Source organism: Cololabis saira, chromosome 21 (assembly GCF_033807715.1).
Source record: "Cololabis saira isolate AMF1-May2022 chromosome 21, fColSai1.1, whole genome shotgun sequence".
Taxonomy (NCBI): Eukaryota; Metazoa; Chordata; class Actinopteri; order Beloniformes; family Belonidae; genus Cololabis; species Cololabis saira.
This window is the reverse complement of record NC_084607.1, coordinates 20,557,208-20,575,199: the sequence shown is the minus strand read 5'-3', so window position 1 is coordinate 20,575,199 and position 17,992 is coordinate 20,557,208. Positions and strand designations below refer to the sequence as shown.

At 42.5% G+C, this 17,992-nt stretch overlaps 1 protein-coding gene across 1 annotated transcript; it reads right to left on the bottom strand.

The window, feature by feature from the left end:
* Positions 1–593: 593 nt before the first annotated feature.
* On the bottom strand, positions 594–12,012 carry LOC133421546 (sterile alpha motif domain-containing protein 9-like). The gene is made up of 2 exons (XM_061711201.1): positions 11,664–12,012; positions 594–5,347 (listed from the first exon to the last, which is right to left on the bottom strand). Exons 1-2 carry the CDS (start codon positions 12,010–12,012, stop codon positions 726–728), a joined length of 4,971 nt encoding a protein of 1,656 aa, XP_061567185.1. The 3' UTR covers positions 594–725.
* Between the last annotated feature and the right edge of the window lie 5,980 nt (positions 12,013–17,992).

The window sequence follows — 17,992 nt, the reverse complement described above, 5'->3', positions numbered from 1 at the left end:
CCCCCTCTGGCCAACCGGGGCGCCAGATGGGGTGGGGAGGATCCAGCCGGAATAACGTGATCCTTCCACGCGCTACGTTCGGCCGGAGAATCCTCATCCTGTCTGGTGAAAAGAAGCGGTCCATCACTCCTCAGGATAAGAAGGAGACCTGAGCTCAGTGTAGGGCCCTCCTTGGGTTGGCAGAGGGGAACAATGCCAAGGACTGTCTAGGTATGAGCACTGGGTGATGAAATGGGTAAAAAATCGGGGATAAAAATATAAAAAAAAAAAAAAAAAAAAAGACTGAGGGCCCTTTTGTGATTTTGTTGAACTGTCTGTTGTGAATAAATGTATTCAGTCCATTCCCATTTCCCAGGAAGAAATTGGTGTAAATCCTTTTTTTCCTCTGAGGAATGTCTTTCCTCTTTGTCCAATAGTTCCTTCGTTATACTTTTTTTTGGTTACATAAGAGAATTCTGTGGGTTAAACAAAAGAAATCCCTGCTTCAAAGTACAGAAAATATTTATCTATAGAAAAAAATGAAATAAAAAGTGAAAAACATACAGACTGAATCTTTGAACAACTTCTTGAACTACACATTATTTACATCATATTTTGTGCATTAACAATTTAAACAGCATTGTCCAAACGATAAACTGACATAAGGCTTCCTCTTGCTCCTGGTAATAGGGTGGACTTTCAGAGTCTACTCCAGTTGGTTTAGACCGCAATCTTTCAAAGACAAACTATTTATCTACAAGGATGTTGCAGGCAACAGGACCCCTAAATGTGAATCCCAAGTAGAAGGAGATGTTTTCATTACGATAGGGTACAGAGGGGAGAAAAAGAGGCCGGATGTTGAACTTCTTTTTCCGCGGGCCTTCAAGGTAAACCACTCCATCCTCAGTCCATCCAGAAACACGTTTCAGCATCATGGTGATCTCAGGGATTGTCCATGCCTCACCCCTGAACCACTTCATGCGTCTCTCAGAAACAGAGAACCCTTTTGTGATTTTGTCAAACTGTCTCTTGTGGATGAATTTATTCAGTCCATTCCCATTCCCCAGGAAGAAATGGGTGTAAATCCTTCTTTTCCTCTGAGGAATGTCTTTCCTCTTTGTCCAATAGTTCTTTTCCAGATGCTCAACCGCCGACTGCACAATCTCATACTTGCTTTCTCTCTCATGGTCTGTGTCACGATCCTCTGGCCAGAATAGCATGGTAAGCAAGAAGAGAGCACTTGGCAGACATTTCCTTTTATCGGATGGTAAATGAAGACAAAGATCCTGCAGATCTTTGAGATGAGCTACCTTTTGAGTTTGTGGTGTTAGGCAGTTGAGTAGAATGTGGGCCGCAATGTAATTAACAATATCCCTTTGACCAAAGTTGGCCTTCCGTGGATTGCTTGGATAGAGAGAGAGGATATTCTCCAGACGACGGACTGAATCCTTTTGGTCAGTTAGTTTGGAGAGGATGAGTATTATGTTACCTCCGCCAAGATGGTAGATGATCATGCGTTTCTGGAAAGGAGTCAGGTTAGCTGGGTTCACCTGTCCATGTTGCAGAAGGGCAGCCGAATCTGTTTCACTGAAGTACTTTCCATACTCAGAAGATTTTTTGGCCAACCATAAGAGTGGGTGGCTTATCTTCTCTTCAGTGCTTTGGGGGGTCTCTTCTTCTTCACCAATGTCTGTCTGGAAGTAACTGAGATCCTCTGAAATCCATTCCAAGGCATCTTGCATTGTCTTATGCAGTTTTTTCAAACGATCATGAAATGGTTCCCAGACAGACTTAAGTTCCTCTGGAACGTAATCTGTTAAGAGATATTTCATACATTCGGAGTGGCCACTGGTTTGGTGTGCAAACACTTGCAGTGAGGAGATGAGTTTGAGCAGCTTGCATCCGACCTCGACTTCAGAAAAAAACCCATTAGTGTTGAAGTCTTCCATATCATTGACAGCAGCCATTTCACATTCTTGAAAGCACTCCAGGGCTTTCAGGGCAATCTCCACAGCCTCTGCTGTGTTTTGGGGTGTCTTCAGTTTACTGTCACTTTCAAGTGCTTTCCATTTGGCTTGGAACCATTTTCTGTACACCTGCCCTTTTGTGTCAAGTATGTATGAGTGCTTCGGCAACTGTTGAGCTGCTCTTTCTGCCCAGTATTTCGCCTCTTCAAACTTCTCGTAAGCATAGTGAAGACGAGCAAGTTGCTGTGCAAAGAATGGATTTTGATTGAAGCACTGGAAGGCCTCCTTGAGTAGCTCAATTGCTTTGTCTGGGCTTTTCTCTTTTTCACACACCTGCTCAATGAAAGGAGAAAAGAAACTATCATATTCATCTCCTTTACTTATTCTGGACCGCCTTATGAAGAGTTGTCTCAAAAATGAGAGGTACTCCTCCCTTCCAAATCGGTGGTCAAAAAGCACCTTCTCATGGAGCAGATTCATTGCCAATTTGCTTTGTGTGTCTTGTTGTCCCAGTAGCTGTTGAAGAATTTCTTTTGCAACAAGTGGGTGGATGATTCTGATTGACTTGATGTGTGTCTTGTCATCTCTGAGGTGCAAGAAGACTAGTTTAGCCGGATCACTGAGGGATCTCCCAAACTCATGCTGGCGAAACCTCTCCATGTGAAGGGTTAAGCCAAGCAAGGCCTCACAGTGGGACTGAGAGATGAAGGAGTTCTGAACATATGTGTTCAGCAACGCAACATAGTGCATGAGGCGGGTCACAACTGATTGTCGGTCAACGTCTCGGAGCAAATTCTTCACAAAGTCTTGAATGTAATCTTCTGAGAATTCGTTGCTCATTAAAACAAATGTCAGGATGAACTCAGGTTCGTATCGTTCCTCAAGCACTTGCAGTTTTCCAGCAAACTTCCTCTTCTCTTGATTGGACAGTTTGTGAGTGACAGACACATTCTGTAATGGAGACTCCTTGCACCTCCTTTGTGGATCAGGAGAACGTCTGCAGCTCAACAAAATAAAACACGGAGTTCCATTCTGGATTTGTTTGATGTGAATGGCACCCTCAAGTTCATTCCTGAGATCATCCACATAATCTTTCTCTGTGTCTTCAATGAGGAGCAACACAGGGAGGCACTTCTGAGGATCTTTTTCTTCGTACTCTCTCAGTGCCACTGCATGCTGTGCAACCATAGAAGCTGGGTATGAAGGTTTCACAAGTGCACACCGTAGATCTTTTCTGTTGTTCCACAGCACTTGTCTTGCCACTGTACTGCCACCACTTCCTGGGTGATGGTAGATGTTCACACAATTCACGGGGCTCTGATCAGCATTACATCTCAAAGCATCATTGAGAATTTTGCATGTTTCAAGATAGGCATCTCTTTCAATGACCTCTTCAACATATTTGTTCTCAGCTAGCCAGAAATTCAGCCAGTTCACTCTCCCACCACGGTAAAACTGCCGTTCAATGTTTTCTTTCTCTTCATTGATGAAGTCTTTGGTTGTTTCATCACAATGATCGACTGTCAGAATTTCCAGACAATACATTTGTTCCTCTAATTGTGTTTCAAGAAGACAACTTCCCTTTACAAATACTGGCAGATGTTTACTGGCACATGCTTTTACAGGTTGTACTTGCTGCAGTGTTGCATCAAGGTGACTCATTTTCATCCCAACAACACTGGCATTGTTGAGAGTTTCTTTTCCACAGGAGCCTTCTGCAAAGCCCTGCCACTTCTGGAAGTTTTTCTCAGATTCACAGATGCAGATGATGTCCTCATGGCCCTCCATGTCTGTGAAAAACTCATAAAATGTGTGTAGGAGTGGTTTCTCGACTGGTGACGTAAGAAGGAAAATAACCTGAAATGTCCCTTTTGGCAAGATTTGTTTACAGATCAATGATACCGATTCTCTGAGAAAAGTCATCTTTGTCTTGAACCAGGTCACTTCGTCACACTGAGTTTCATTCCCTTTAAAATCAGTGCGCCCATTGCAAAAGATCCAACTAGTTTGTTCGAAAAGATGCAGATGGCTTGTGAGTTCTTCGATGGTCATGCTATCGGGCTTCCTGTAGCTGTGCAGAAAATGCATGTTTGCAGCATGGTGCTGAAGATATCTACTGCAAAGACCAGATATCTTTGAGTCTTGGTCAAAGTCAAAAACACAGAAAATGTTCATGTTGAGCAGCCAGTGAATACTGCGAAGGTCGTCGGGTTTGAATTTGTTTGTGACCAGAATAAACCATTTTTCCTTTTCGATAAATTTCTTTCCGCTAGTCATTAACACTGTAAGCTTCCTTCCAAGGTCTTGGGACATCGATGGAGCACTGAAGAACTGATTTCTTTCTGCATCATCTCTCTGTGAATCGCGATCTTTGACTCGCTGGTAGAAATCACTCAAGTCCTTGTCCAACACTGGCTCTGTTTTTGATCCTACTCTTCGTAGAACCACTTCTTTCTCATATTGCACTTTGTTAGCTGACTCGTTGAAGTTTGGTAAGCGGACTGCATAGACCTTCCTCTTAACAATGCTTATGGAAGGCACAATATCAACCTCTATCACATATCTCTTTTCTGTACTTTCTCGATCAATAACCTCAATGAACCTTGGTGGTCGCACACACTGACGTACATGTTCTTTGTCGATGGAGAAGCTCTTTTCAATGTAGTCCAAGGCATCTGTATAGATGTCCTTCTCGTTCACAGGGATACCAATTATTTCTCCATGGACATATCCTGCAGTTTCCTTGCTATCCATCACACCAAAGTGTATCGTGCCATTTGATCTGACATTCATACAGCCAGTAGCAAATTTAAGAACCTCATTAGCAAACTTTGCTTGGAGTCTTGTGCGGTCCAATTTTGCAGCTACGGCAAGAGACTTATATTCATGGCATGGAAATGTCAGATTGAAAGCACCGGATTCAGGTAGCAGCACTCTGTGCTTTACATATATGAAATCAGTCCCTTCTTCATCGAATGGCCGTGGTTTGCAGTCCTCCTTTGAAGCAAACATGTGTTTTTCCATTTTCATTTGGCTTTCCCCAGAGGCACCTTGATTTCTAGGAGCTTCTGCTGGAGACGCTCCATCTTCTGTAGGAGCTGATCTCTGATTACTCTTTTGCTGTACATCAGGTATCTTGAGACTAGTGGATTTTCTAGTCCCCTGAGATTTTTCTCTAGACTTGAGAAGCTCGTCTCTTTTTTGAATAATCAAATGCGCCGGCCCTGATTTCATAGAAATTTCATTTTTCAAATAGTCCACATTCAATGTAAGGAGGGCTTTTCCATGTACTTCTTCATCAAACAACTTTTTAACATAATGCTCCTTCACTCCAATCGATGTTAACCAGGCGCTTACTTCAGCCTCTGTCCAGTCCTGAGGCGACTGCTCAAGTCTGTCAGCTAAAACAGTAAAAAATGATAATATATTAAAATGTTGGATTATAAATCTTAGAATGAGAGAAATCAAAGAAACACATTAGAGATGTTTAAAAGTAGAACATACATTTAACTTTCCACATTTTCACTTTTGCCATGAGGAAGTATGCTAATCTGTATCTTACTACTTTTCAGTCATGTCAAAATGTATTTAGTGTTATACTTCCTGTTTGATCAATCCCCAACCTTACAGCTGTGGGAATTCCCTCGCTGCTCACTGAGCCAATGTTTGTCCTTTTTTCAGTTAAATATAGATATTTTATCTTTTGTAATTTACTTGAGCTGCTGTGATGGAACTTGGACCATGTAACCAGTTAGCTGCTAACTGTTTTGGAAAATGAATTTACTATGAATATATTTATGGACAAATAATTATTTGCCATTAATGGAATGGTGGTTGGTGAAAGCTGCACAGAGGACTGTGAGACACAGCCTAGCCACCACCAGGGACATTTACACCTCCAGATTCAGGAAACGGGCCTCCTGCATCATGAAGGACAACACCCACCCCACATATGCTCTGTTTGGCTCTCTTCCCTCACGCAATGTAAAAATTCTGGTTTGGCTGCGGACCATTAAGAGCAGGACCTCCAGACTCAGGAACAGTTTCTTCCCTGAAACTGTGAGACGTTTGAACTCTAGAGGACACCTATAGCTCCCAATAAAAGGTACTGATTAGAAAATCTGACTACCTTCCTCTGCTTCTATTGTATTTGGTCAGTAGCCTGTTGTACATAAACCTGCCAAAGCAGGATGTTTCTGCTTATATTCCAAAAATTATATAACTTTCTCTCTGAGCAACCATCACAAATGTAAATATAGTTGAAACCACCAACGTATCACTGCGTATAACTACAACCTATTTGACATCACTGCTAACAATGAAAGTAATAGTGAAAAATGTTGACTTAAATGTCATGTTTCATAGTTTCTTTTGACTGGTGCCTTTTGTTTGGTGTCAATCAGGCCTTACAACTACAGTTCCTCCCTTTGAATAAAAGAGGCAGGTGTGGTCATGTGTCATTAGAAAATAAAAAAGATTTTCTCAAAGTTGGTTCTTAAGGATTTATTGTGTATTTAAGGCAGGAGTCTTCAACCCTGGTCCTCGGGACCCCCTGTCCTGTGTGTTTTAGATGTTTCCCTGCTTCAGCACACCGTGATACAAGGAGCTGTGTCATCAACAGAGTTGTCCAGACCTTGATGACGATTAAGCTGGTGACTACCATTAATTAGAATCAGGTGTAATGATCCAGGGCAACATCTAAAACACACAGGACAGGGGGTCCCAAGGACCAGTGTTGACGACCCCTGATTTAAGGTATATCTCTTTACCTGTATACATATATTTACTTTTTTTTAATGGCTTTATAGGTAATTTAATTCACCTTGATTAAATTGTCGCAGTGCTTGCCTGCTATGTCCTGGATGGGGGGAGAGCGAAGTTATGATGATCTTCTCCCCTAGAGATATACTTCAACCTGATTGATTTATGTTTTAACAAGAGCCCAAGTCATTCCTTCTACATAAGGAAACATATTACAACCTACGACTAATTTTGTAAAAATGCAGAACTGATAATGGCCGGGTTTCCCAGATCCAACCTCTCTTAAGGATTTAAGAGAGGTTCAAAGAAGGTTTGAACTAAGAGAGAACCCTAAGATACGGGTGTTTCCCAGATGACTTCTTAACACCGTTCTTTAGTTTCGCTCTTTCAGACGCTCTTTGGAGCAGCTGTCCGGTTCTGAAACTAAATGAATCGATGCCAGGCAAATCGATCACCGATCACTATCAGCGCATTTTCACACGCAGCACTGCTGCCTAACGCACTAATTCACTGCTGCCTGTGCGTTATAATAAAAAATTAAGATGATAAATATAATTCAATGACCCTTTTTCAACCAAACGGTGTGTTACTCCGTTATTTCTGGCTACAGTGAGGCTTTTTTTCCCCACACACGGAGACCGGGAGTAAACGGGGTGGGCGTGTGTGTGCGTTCAAAAACATGAGCCAAGAGAAGGCGAGTTTCGCAAATCGCAACGTGGAATTACAGCAAACCCTGGTTTTTCGCAGGGGTTATGTTCCAAAAAGAACCCGTGATAAGTGAAATTCTTTTTACAATTATAGAGGGCTTCAGATTGCAGAGATCATCCCCGCCTCGCACGTATTCCTCCTCTTCTGAATGATGCTGCATCCCGACTCGCGCTGTATACAGCGCGAGTCGGCAGGTGGGTTTTTTCAAGAGAAGAAAATAGTTATGGGTCGTTGTCTTCGCTCTTTTTTCTTCTGGGCAAAAAGATTCTTTAATATAAACCGACACCATTGATTATATTTGAGACTGTATGAACGATTCATCAAAGGATCTCGTTCTTCAGCTGCTGCTTCCCTGTCATCACATAGGGGCTCGGGCTCGGGCACGGCGCAGGTGTCCCCGCTGCCTGACAGCGCGGTCCGACAGCACGTCCAGGGGACTGAAGTGCTGACGCACGAATGCGTTCATATAAACAGTTCTGCTTCGCGCACGGTGACGCGGTTGATTTGCAGCGAGAACATGCTGTAAAGCAGCCAAATTATCAAATAAATGATATTCATGATGATCGTTTTATTTGTGCGCATAAAGCATATACAGGAACACACTTGTTATTCCTTATTTTTCTTTTTTTCCCCCTTTGCTGTCACCAATAAATGCTAAACAATATAAATCTAAAGTATAAAATAAATCAAAATTTGTGCGGGGTGCATTGTTTTAATATCTCATTGCTTGGTGTGATATTGATTTGCCTGACGCGGCTGGATCTGTGAGTCTTTGTTCACTAAGATGGTTGGAAAGACTGGGTCAGCAGCATCTTTCATTTCCTTCTTAATGAAAGAGATACTTAAGCTAAGAGCACATCTGGGAAACGCGATTTTCTTTCACAGGCTCCTTAAGAAGGTTTGAAAGAAGTCTTTCGCTGTTAAGAACTACTTAACTGATCTGGGAAACCCGGCCAATGTTAACAATATAACCTGACTGGATTTGGCCTACTGATACCCCTTTTCCACCAAACCGGTTCCAAGGCTGGTTCTGGACCAGTGCTGAGTTTGGAACCGGGCTTTCTGTTCCCACTGACAAAGAACTGGCCCTGGGCCAGAGAAAACAGTTGGTAGAACCAACTCTTTGGGCTAGCTAGAGGAAAGAACCGCTTGCGTAAGCGGAGGGGATGGAGTTATTAAGACCAATGGCAATAGCAAGACTGCGAGACGCCGACATTTTCAAATAAGCAACGATTTGATATGGATGAAGCAAAGTAGCAGTGGTCTGAGGAGGAGACAACCTGTCTTTTAGCGATATAGTTCACGGAGGGTGCTACGCAGACCCAGTCCGTATTAAGCCTGAATTATGGTTCTGCGCTACACCAATGCAGAGCACACGCCGCTGCCGTAACGCCGTCGTGAACCCTCCGGACTTCTCCAACACTCCCCCCGCGAGCGCAGTACCCCCCCGCGAGCGCTAGGGGGGTGCGTTCTTTTCCCGAAAGGTTTATCCAACTTTTCTGGTCACAGTAAATAAAAGAGATAAGGACAACTATTTTAGCCGTGCAACCTGCGGCTCACGCTCTGCGAAGATTTAACGCAGCAGAACCATAATCCAGCTTTTAGAGTAAATACGTTGTTGTTGCTTCAATTTTCGCACCAATGCAAACGCAGCAACGTAACTGAAGTTTGCTGCGACATAACTGAAGTTTACAGTGATGTGATGACGTGCTCCCCTGAGCACCCCGAGTTATGAAAAATCAAACGGGTTCTCAGGTAGTTCGGAAGTTGAACGAGTTGTGAACCAGCACCAGCACTGGCCCAGAACTAGCCCAGGAACAGGTTTGGTGGAAAAGGGGTATGACTGAAGGACATTGCTGTCTTGAGTGTTCTTTATTGCCATCATTGATTTGCCAGGAGCTGACAATTCCTGTCCTACCAAATCCTGGATCTAGGCAACGCAGATTTGATCATTTGAAAGTTTGTCCTGCATCAACCTTAAGGTTGTTGGGCTGCTTATTCTGTGCTCACAGAACCTGCTGTAAAATTGTCCTGTCAGAATTCAGCCTTCTTGTCCTTGAACGTTTGCATTATGGTTGTTTCATGTGAAAAAAAAAAAAATGCAGTCGGTCGTGAGTTAGTGCGTACAATCGGTTGTCCTCTAACTGGAAAGCTGTCAGATCAATGCCATCACGTGAAGAAACCAGAGCACTGCTGTATTTAAAGTAGCTATCTATATATACCCATTTACAGAGTATGTTTTACATATTTCTGCGTAACATAAGTATGATTAATATGTTGCATGGGAAAATTTTAACGCGAAATAATAAAATCCTCAGAAAATTACTGGCTTTTGTGTACATTACACTCACCCATGATTTCTGTTTTCCTTTTATCATTCCATTAATGTTGGCATGTTCTTCTCACCATCTACCTGCAAAAGAAAACGTATAATTAAATCCAGCCAGTTATATAGATGTCATCTATCTGGTCCATATTTGCAGTGAAACTTTAAATTTGCCATTTTTATATCTCCTGGTACTCACAGAGCGTACCAAAGTCCATTGGATTTTTTGGAACTAGGTATGAATATTTCACAATTTAACAGTATCCAATTGTAAAATGAGCAGATAAAACAACTGGAGTTGATTTCAGGTTTGGACTGCCTACTTAATACACTTACACCACTCACTCATTACAGGTTTTATGAAATGACTCAATAAAGCCTGGAGTCGCTAAGATGACTGCAGAACTCTAAGAATAACTTGGATCAACATTTTTTTTACTGTCAAAGGCCCGGTTTCCCAGATCAGTTAAGTAGCTCTTAACAGCGAAAGACTTCTTTCAAACCTTCTTAAGGAGCCTGTGAAAGAAAATCGCGTTTCCCAGGGTTGCTCTTAGCTTAAGTATCTCTTTCATTAAGAAGGAAATGAAAGATGCTGCTGACCCAGTCTTTACAACCATCTTAGTGAACAAAGACTCACAGATCCAGCCGCGTCAGGCAAATCAATATCACACCAAGCAATGAGATATTAAAACAATGCACCCGCACAAATTTTGATTTATTTTATACTTTAGATTTATATTGTTTAGCATTCATTGGTGACAGCAAAGGGGGAAAAAAGAAAAATAAGGAATAACAAGTGTGTTCCTGTATATGTTTTATGCATTACGCAAAAATCATACCATAATTTGTCTGCACACAACCCACATCTGCGTGCATATATGAGATAATGTACCACACTCAAAAATGCTTCAGGGCACATAAAAAACACATCCACCCTCCAAACCTACCACATTTAAAACATCAGGCAACTGACAGGTGTAATTGAGTTCAGCTGGAACCTCGGGAGACTTCATCCACTGCTTCATAAAAAGGCGTTGCAAAAATCACATGTATGAGATACCATGGCTGCTATACAGCATATTCTCCCTGCAAATCAACCGCGTACGCCATCGCGAAGTCATGGTTCCGTTGTATCCATCGTTCATCGGGGGGGCTGCGCCTGTCACCTGCCAAGAGTTGTGGTGTCATCGTAGTCACCGCCATGCTCCACAATATGACTGTGCGCGCCGGAGCAGATGAGCCGCCTCCCTTGGATGAGGACGCGGATTCTGAAGACGACGATGCCCCACCTCTGGTCCCCGGACCTCCGGTCCCTGGACCTCCTCGGACCTCCAGTCCCTGGACCTCAGAACGATGCCCGAGCAGCACTCCCCCAAGCCAGTGTCCAGACAAGACAGGAGCTCATCGACCTGTTTTTCTGATTTCACTTCCCTTTCACCAGTCACCAAGCAGTCCCCTGAGCACCAACCAACTCCCCTAATCCCCAAACATTAAGAAAAAAAGAAAAACAGCAATAAACCCACTATCACCACACCACCCATAACTGTCTAAAAATTACTAAACTCTGCCACTAACTTTCAAGAATACTTTATTGCTGCAATGTTTCAGTGCTTTTTCAGTGCTTTGAAGGTGTAGCATTGGACATTAAAGCAAAGTATTCTTGAAAGTGTTCGGGAGTTTACATGTGGTTTTGGCTGGAAGAGGCGCGTGTGTCATGCGTAAAGCGTACATTACGCACACACTTATACATGGCCTGAGTACTCTTGGAGTAAATCAATAAAATGGTCAATTCACAGGGACCCTCTGTGTAATTTTGAAACCCCTATGAATCACACAACACAAGAATGAAAAGAGAACCAAGTTTAATTCAACCATGAATATAAACACATGTCAGGAAATGAATCAATATAATCATGATTCACAGGGAGAGTCGCCCTCTTCCATACGCCGCAGCACTCCGAGCTTCTCCCTCTCCAGCTCCACCAGCGTCTCGCTGCAGGTGCAGGTGCTGATAGCAGGCCACTGTGTGCGGCCGCCCCGCATGCGGACGCCGGTTCTTGCTGGTGCAGGTTGGAGCTCGGGGACAGGCGGGAGTCGGTGTAGGGCGACGTATTCCTCGGACTCACTTGGAGCCGGGGGCGGGGAGGTTGCTGGTGCTGGTCTGACCCCGCTCCCAGATGGCTCATCCACCGGTTCCGACAGCCCCTCGTTCCCCAGGACATCTACCCCGCCCTCAATGCCCTCAGATGCCGTCTTGCCAATTATGGCCATCACCGTCTCTTCATCGGCGTGAGCTCCGTGTTGGCAGGTGAGTCACCAGCTGCGCGTCTCCACACACCCGCCGTGTGTCTCCAAACATCCGCAAATTCAACGTTGATGAATGCAATATTCTGTTTAATAGTGAAAAAGGTCAAGCAGCTAAATAAACTTCAGAATATTTTTTTGAGGTGAAGGATTCTGTTTTACTAGTCACGAGAATACAATGTGGTCCTATATGCTGTTCGTTAAGATAATTTGTCCTAATTCATCCATCTTTCACATTTAATAAAAAAACAATACATTTCCTCATTATTCTCTTACCAAGACTACTTCTTATTTAGTTGCCGTCTTGTTTTCACCATGAAAAAGGGTCATTGAAGTATATTTATCATCTTTTTTTCATTATAACACACATAACGCGCAGGCAGCAGGGAATTAGTGCGTTAGGTAGCAGTGCTGCGTGTGAAAATGCGCTGATAGTGATCGCTGATCGATTTACCTGGCATCGATTGATTTGGTTTCAGAACCACGCCCCCCCCCCCCCACCTCTGGTCATCCCGCTGCTGCTTCCACCTGCCTGCTGTGTGCTGTCGACGTCCCTGACTCCCCCAGTCTGGCCTTCGGCAGGAGGGTCCCCCCTTATGAGCCTGGTCCTGCTCAAGGTTTCTTCCCTCCTAAAGGGGAGTTTTTCCTTGCCACTGTTTGGCTTAAGGCTTTTCTCCCACTAAGGGAGTTTTTACCTGCCATTGTTTATATAATAATTGCTCGGGGGTTTATGTTTATGTTTATGTTTATGTTTATGTTCATGTTCTGGATCTCTGGAAAGCGTCTAGAGACAACATCTGTTGTATTAGACGCTATATAAATAAAATTGAATTGAATTGAATAGAACCGGACAGCTCCTCCAAAGAGCTTCTGAAAGAGCGAAACTAAAGGACGGTGTTAAGAAGTCATCTGGGAAACACCCGTATCTTAGGGTACCTTCTTAGTTGAAACCTTCTTTGAACCTCTCTTAAATCCTTAAGAGAGGTTGGATCTGGGAAACCCGGCCAAAGTCATTCACTGGTGTTCCTCAGGATTTTGGAGGGGGGGAGGGTGTTGGATAGTTGTGTGCATGTGTGCGTGTTGTGTGAGTAGTAAGTCTGTGATCTCGGTTCCAGTTTCAGTTCTTTCAGACATAGACCTTGGCCGGGTTTCCCAGATCCAACCTCTCTTAAGGATTTAAGAGAGGTTCAAAGAAGGTTTGAACTAAGAGAGAATCCTAAGATACGGGTGTTTCCCAGATGACTTCTTAACACCGTCCTTTAGTTTCGCTCTTTCAGACGCTCTTTGGAGCAGCTGTCCGGTTCTGAAACTAAATGAATCGATGCCAGGCAAATCGATCACCGATCACTATCAGCGCATTTTCACACGCAGCACTGCTGCCTAACGCACTAATTCACTGCTGCCTGTGCGTTATAATAAAAAATTAAGATGATAAATATAATTCAATGACCCTTTTTCATCCAAACGGTGTGTTACTCCGTTATTTCTGGCTACAGTGAGGCTTTTTTTCCCCACACACGGAGACCGGGAGTAAACGGGGTGGGCGTGTGTGTGCGTTCAAAAACATGAGCCAAGAGAAGGCGAGTTTCGCAAATCGCAACGTGGAATTACAGCAAACCCTGGTTTTTCGCAGGGGTTATGTTCCAAAAAGAACCCGTGATAAGTGAAATTCTTTTTACAATTATAGAGGGCTTCAGATTGCAGAGATCATCCCCGCCTCGCACGTATTCCTGCTCTTCTGAATGATGCTGCATCCCGACTCGCGCTGTATACAGCGCGAGTCGGCAGGTGGGTTTTTTCAAGAGAAGAAAATAGTTATGGGTCGTTGTCTTCGCTCTTTTTTCTTCTGGGCAAAAAGATTCTTTAATATAAACCGACACCATTGATTATATTTGAGACTGTATGAACGATTCATCAAAGGATCTCGTTCTTCAGCTGCTGCTTCCCTGTCATCACATAGGGGCTCGGGCTCGGGCACGGCGCAGGTGTCCCCGCTGCCTGACAGCCCGGTCCGACACACGTCCAGGGGACTGAAGTGCTGACGCACGAATGCGTTCATATAAACAGTTCTGCTTCGCGCACGGTGACGCGGTTGATTTGCAGCGAGAACATGCTGTATAGCAGCCAAATTATCAAATAAATGATATTCATGATGATCGTTTTATTTGTGCGCATAAAGCATATACAGGAACACACTTGTTATTCCTTATTTTTCTTTTTTTCCCCCTTTGCTGTCACCAATAAATGCTAAACAATATAAATCTAAAGTACAAAATAAATCAAAATTTGTGCGGGGTGCATTGTTTTAATATCTCATTGCTTGGTGTAATATTGATTTGCCTGACGCGGCTGGATCTGTGAGTCTTTGTTCACTAAGATGGTTGTAAAGACTGGGTCAGCAGCATCTTTCATTTCCTTCTTAATGAAAGAGATACTTAAGCTAAGAGCAACTCTGGGAAACGCGATTTTCTTTCACAGGCTCCTTAAGAAGGTTTGAAAGAAGTCTTTCGCTGTTAAGAACTACTTAACTGATCTGGGAAACCCGGCCCTTGATAGTGATGGAATGTTATCGTTCGGCCTCGGTATAGGTATGATTCAGTTCTACAGGTGTCATAACGGGAAAGGGGAGGGCTAGTACGAACATCCAGGGGGGATTGAGATTAACCAGCATGTCATGGCCGGCTGCATGGGAGCCAATTAAGATGGCAACAATTGTTTTAGGTCAGGCCGACTACAATTATTTGGAGCTTGCAACTTGTCCAAGGTCTTTTCCACCCCGTCAATTAGTTTGAAAACCACAGCTAGCCTGAGAGTCTGGTAGGGCCGAGGGTAAACGATTATTTTTAAAACGATTAATCGGTTGATTATTTTATCGATGTTTCGACTAATCTAATGAGTAATTGGACGATTATTCTAACAATTATTTTTCTGTTGTTCGATTCATAAAAACCATTATGTATCAAATAAATATGCATTGCGCTGCATATTATCCAAATAGGTTGAAAATAACTTTCAAAATAACATATTTGGATTAAAAAGGGCAGTTTCCTGCTAAATTACATAATTACATTAAAAATAAGTTGTTTTTTTTTGCACTACTTTTATTCTCATTCCAATGTATATAGTGTTTAATAAAAATAAATAAATAAAAATACATTTTTGAAGTCTGCGCATGGCTAGAGGCCTAGATTCTGGTCGAGAATCGCATCCAATTTGCGATTTTGTTCACACAGTGTCCGAGTCTGAGTGTTGATAGCATGACATATTCACGAACCCGGTGAACCCGGCAATAGCTAGAATATCTGCCAACGTTTTCCGAAATTGTCGATATGCCAGGTAACTGCCAACTCCAAAAAGCAGAAATCCTGTTATCATAAATCCAATTATGTAGACATCTTGATCACATGATCCTCCACTTCGGCCTTGAGTCCGATGTGTATCCAGCCGCAAACATGCCGTCAGGGCAAGAAGAGTCCCCTCTGCCCTGTCTTTTCATCAAGAAAATTTGGTCAATTGCTTTGAGAGACCAGCTAACTAGATCCATGGTTTTAAAAATGTTCAAAGATATGCAAAGAGTGGCTCCAAAATACATTGACAAGACAGCACAAGACCTATCTGCCCTGATACGGAGGCTGCGGGAGAAGATAAGCACCCGCCATCACCGACAGCACTGCATACCATTTTGGATGTCTTTTGTTGATACAAGACTATGGTTTATTTCTCTGAATTTCTCTGGTTATATATTGGTATATTCCGATCATGTGATCTGAAATTGGCCCGATCATAGACTTGATCGAAATTGAATGTTGAATCCCGATCAGGGATGGGATATATATTTTATTCTCATTATTTTTATCAGCGCTATATATTTCAAGCTTTTTATTACAGATAAATACCCTAGTAGAAGTATCTCACCTGCATATAAATGCATGAACAGATTGCAACATTTTATTGCCGGTTTGACCAGTTTGAGCAGGAGACGCACAAGAACATGTCTGCTATGTGGAGATACTTTACAGTGGAAGAGAATAACATTGCCATAGCAACCTGCATTACATGCAAGCTTGGCATTTCGAGAGGGGTTAAGGACAAAGCTGCGTTTAATACAACAATCCTTTAGTAGGGATGCCCCGATACCATTTTTTTCACACCGAGTACGAGTACTTTAATTTGTGTACTCGCCGATACCGAGTACCGATACAATACTTCTACCACAAAAATAACTAGGCTAAAAATGCAATGAAAAATGCAATGAATTGGAAGATAGGTTTTATTTGCAACAGATACATTCAATAAAAATAAATAAAATTTGTATAATAACTATTTTAAACAAAACTCAGCCGGTTTGGCTTTCCTCCGCGGCCCGCTCGCGCTGGGAGCGCGCAGCCCCAGCTACACAAAAAAATAAATCAAATCAAAAAATCTAATCAAAACACTCATTTTCAGAACATAGCGTCGTCGTGGACAGTGTCACGTGACCAGGACCAGTGCCTCTGACCGGGGACCAGCACCACTTGCGGCCATAGCGAGAACTGTATGCGTTCAGTGTCTTTTTGAGAACGTGCACGTCGATGCGTCAAATGAACGCAGGATACACGTGGCGGCCATGATGCATACGCGTTCTGAACTGCAAGTATATCTCAGGCTTTAGGCTCTTGTTAAAACATAAATCCATCAGGTTTAAGTATGTCTCTTGGGGAGAAGATCATCAGAACCCCATACTGCTTAATGCCAAATAACAAAAGACTTATACCGTTTAACCAATGAGAAAATGGCATGTAGGTGCAGGTACATGGAAATTGGCAAGTGAATGAGGAACCACCCTGAAAGCTTTTCATACTTAAAATCACCTGCAGCCAAGCCCAAAAGAAAACAAGGAGAGGTTGTCGGACAGGATCATGACTTCTCCTTTTGTCTATTTTTATGACTTCTTATTACCTTTAGTATTTTTTGTACCCGCAGGTATGAACTGACAATTTAATCAATGTGAATTCAATTATCCATAAATAAAGCCTTTAAAATACATGTGTATACAGGAAAAGAAATATACCTTAAATAGATCTACACAAAAAATCCTTGCTTTGAGAAAATCTTTATTTTCTAATGATGACACATGACCACACCTGTAAATTTCTCAGATGCCACTAATTGGCAGATTTTGCTCAGGGATGCGTTGGTGGTTTTAACTATATTAGGCATCTCAAAAACAAACACTGGCAAAAATACACAGTTTACTAAATCAACACAGTCCACACCGCAAGACACATTCAAGCGGAGGAAAAAATGCCCCGCGACATTGAAAAGGCACAAGAAATTATCGCTGAGATAGCCCAAATGACAGCACTCACTGACCAGCCATTCGCTATTGACGAAGACCAGGGGCTTATTATGTTGGTGATTTCTTGGAGAAGAAAATGTATAAACTGTTGTTTGCAAAAGTTGAAAATTAACTGAAAAGCTATTTTTATGTTGTGTTTCTTTACCTTTACTGTACCGAAAATGAACCGTACCGTGATCTCACAATTGTCATATTTTTACACAGGGTCACTAATTATACAGCATGTAACCATTAGTTGTACTTCTTCATTAGTAAACACGCACATATTACTGTTACAGAAAATGGTATAGTATTTTATATCTATGGGTACTTTCCATTCCGCATAGGGCGTGGTTCCCATCTTTTCTAGCATTTAAAAAAAATATTGAATAATTGAATGATTGAATAAATAAATAAAATCCATATAAACTTATGAACGTTTTGAAAATATATTTTTGACATCCGCTGTTTGGATGTAAAAATCATCTCTGGTATTTCACCCCCCGGGGTATAAATTGCGTGAGGGAGGTTGCACACTCCTTTGATCGGAAAAAAGTGTTAGTTTTTATTCGTTTCGGTTGTTTGTTTTAAGCCACAACACAACTACATGCGCACTTACCTAATATCTTT

Bases quoted from the DNA above. Each gene is read 5' to 3' on its own strand.
- LOC133421546 (XM_061711201.1), bottom strand. From the start codon at position 12,012: ATGGCCATAATTGGCAAGACGGCATCTGAGGGCATTGAGGGCGGGGTA. The intron at 5,348-11,663 runs GTGAATCATGAT...TTACTGTTTTAG, and splicing joins GGAAGAGGGCGACTCTCCCT to CTGACAGACTTGAGCAGTCG.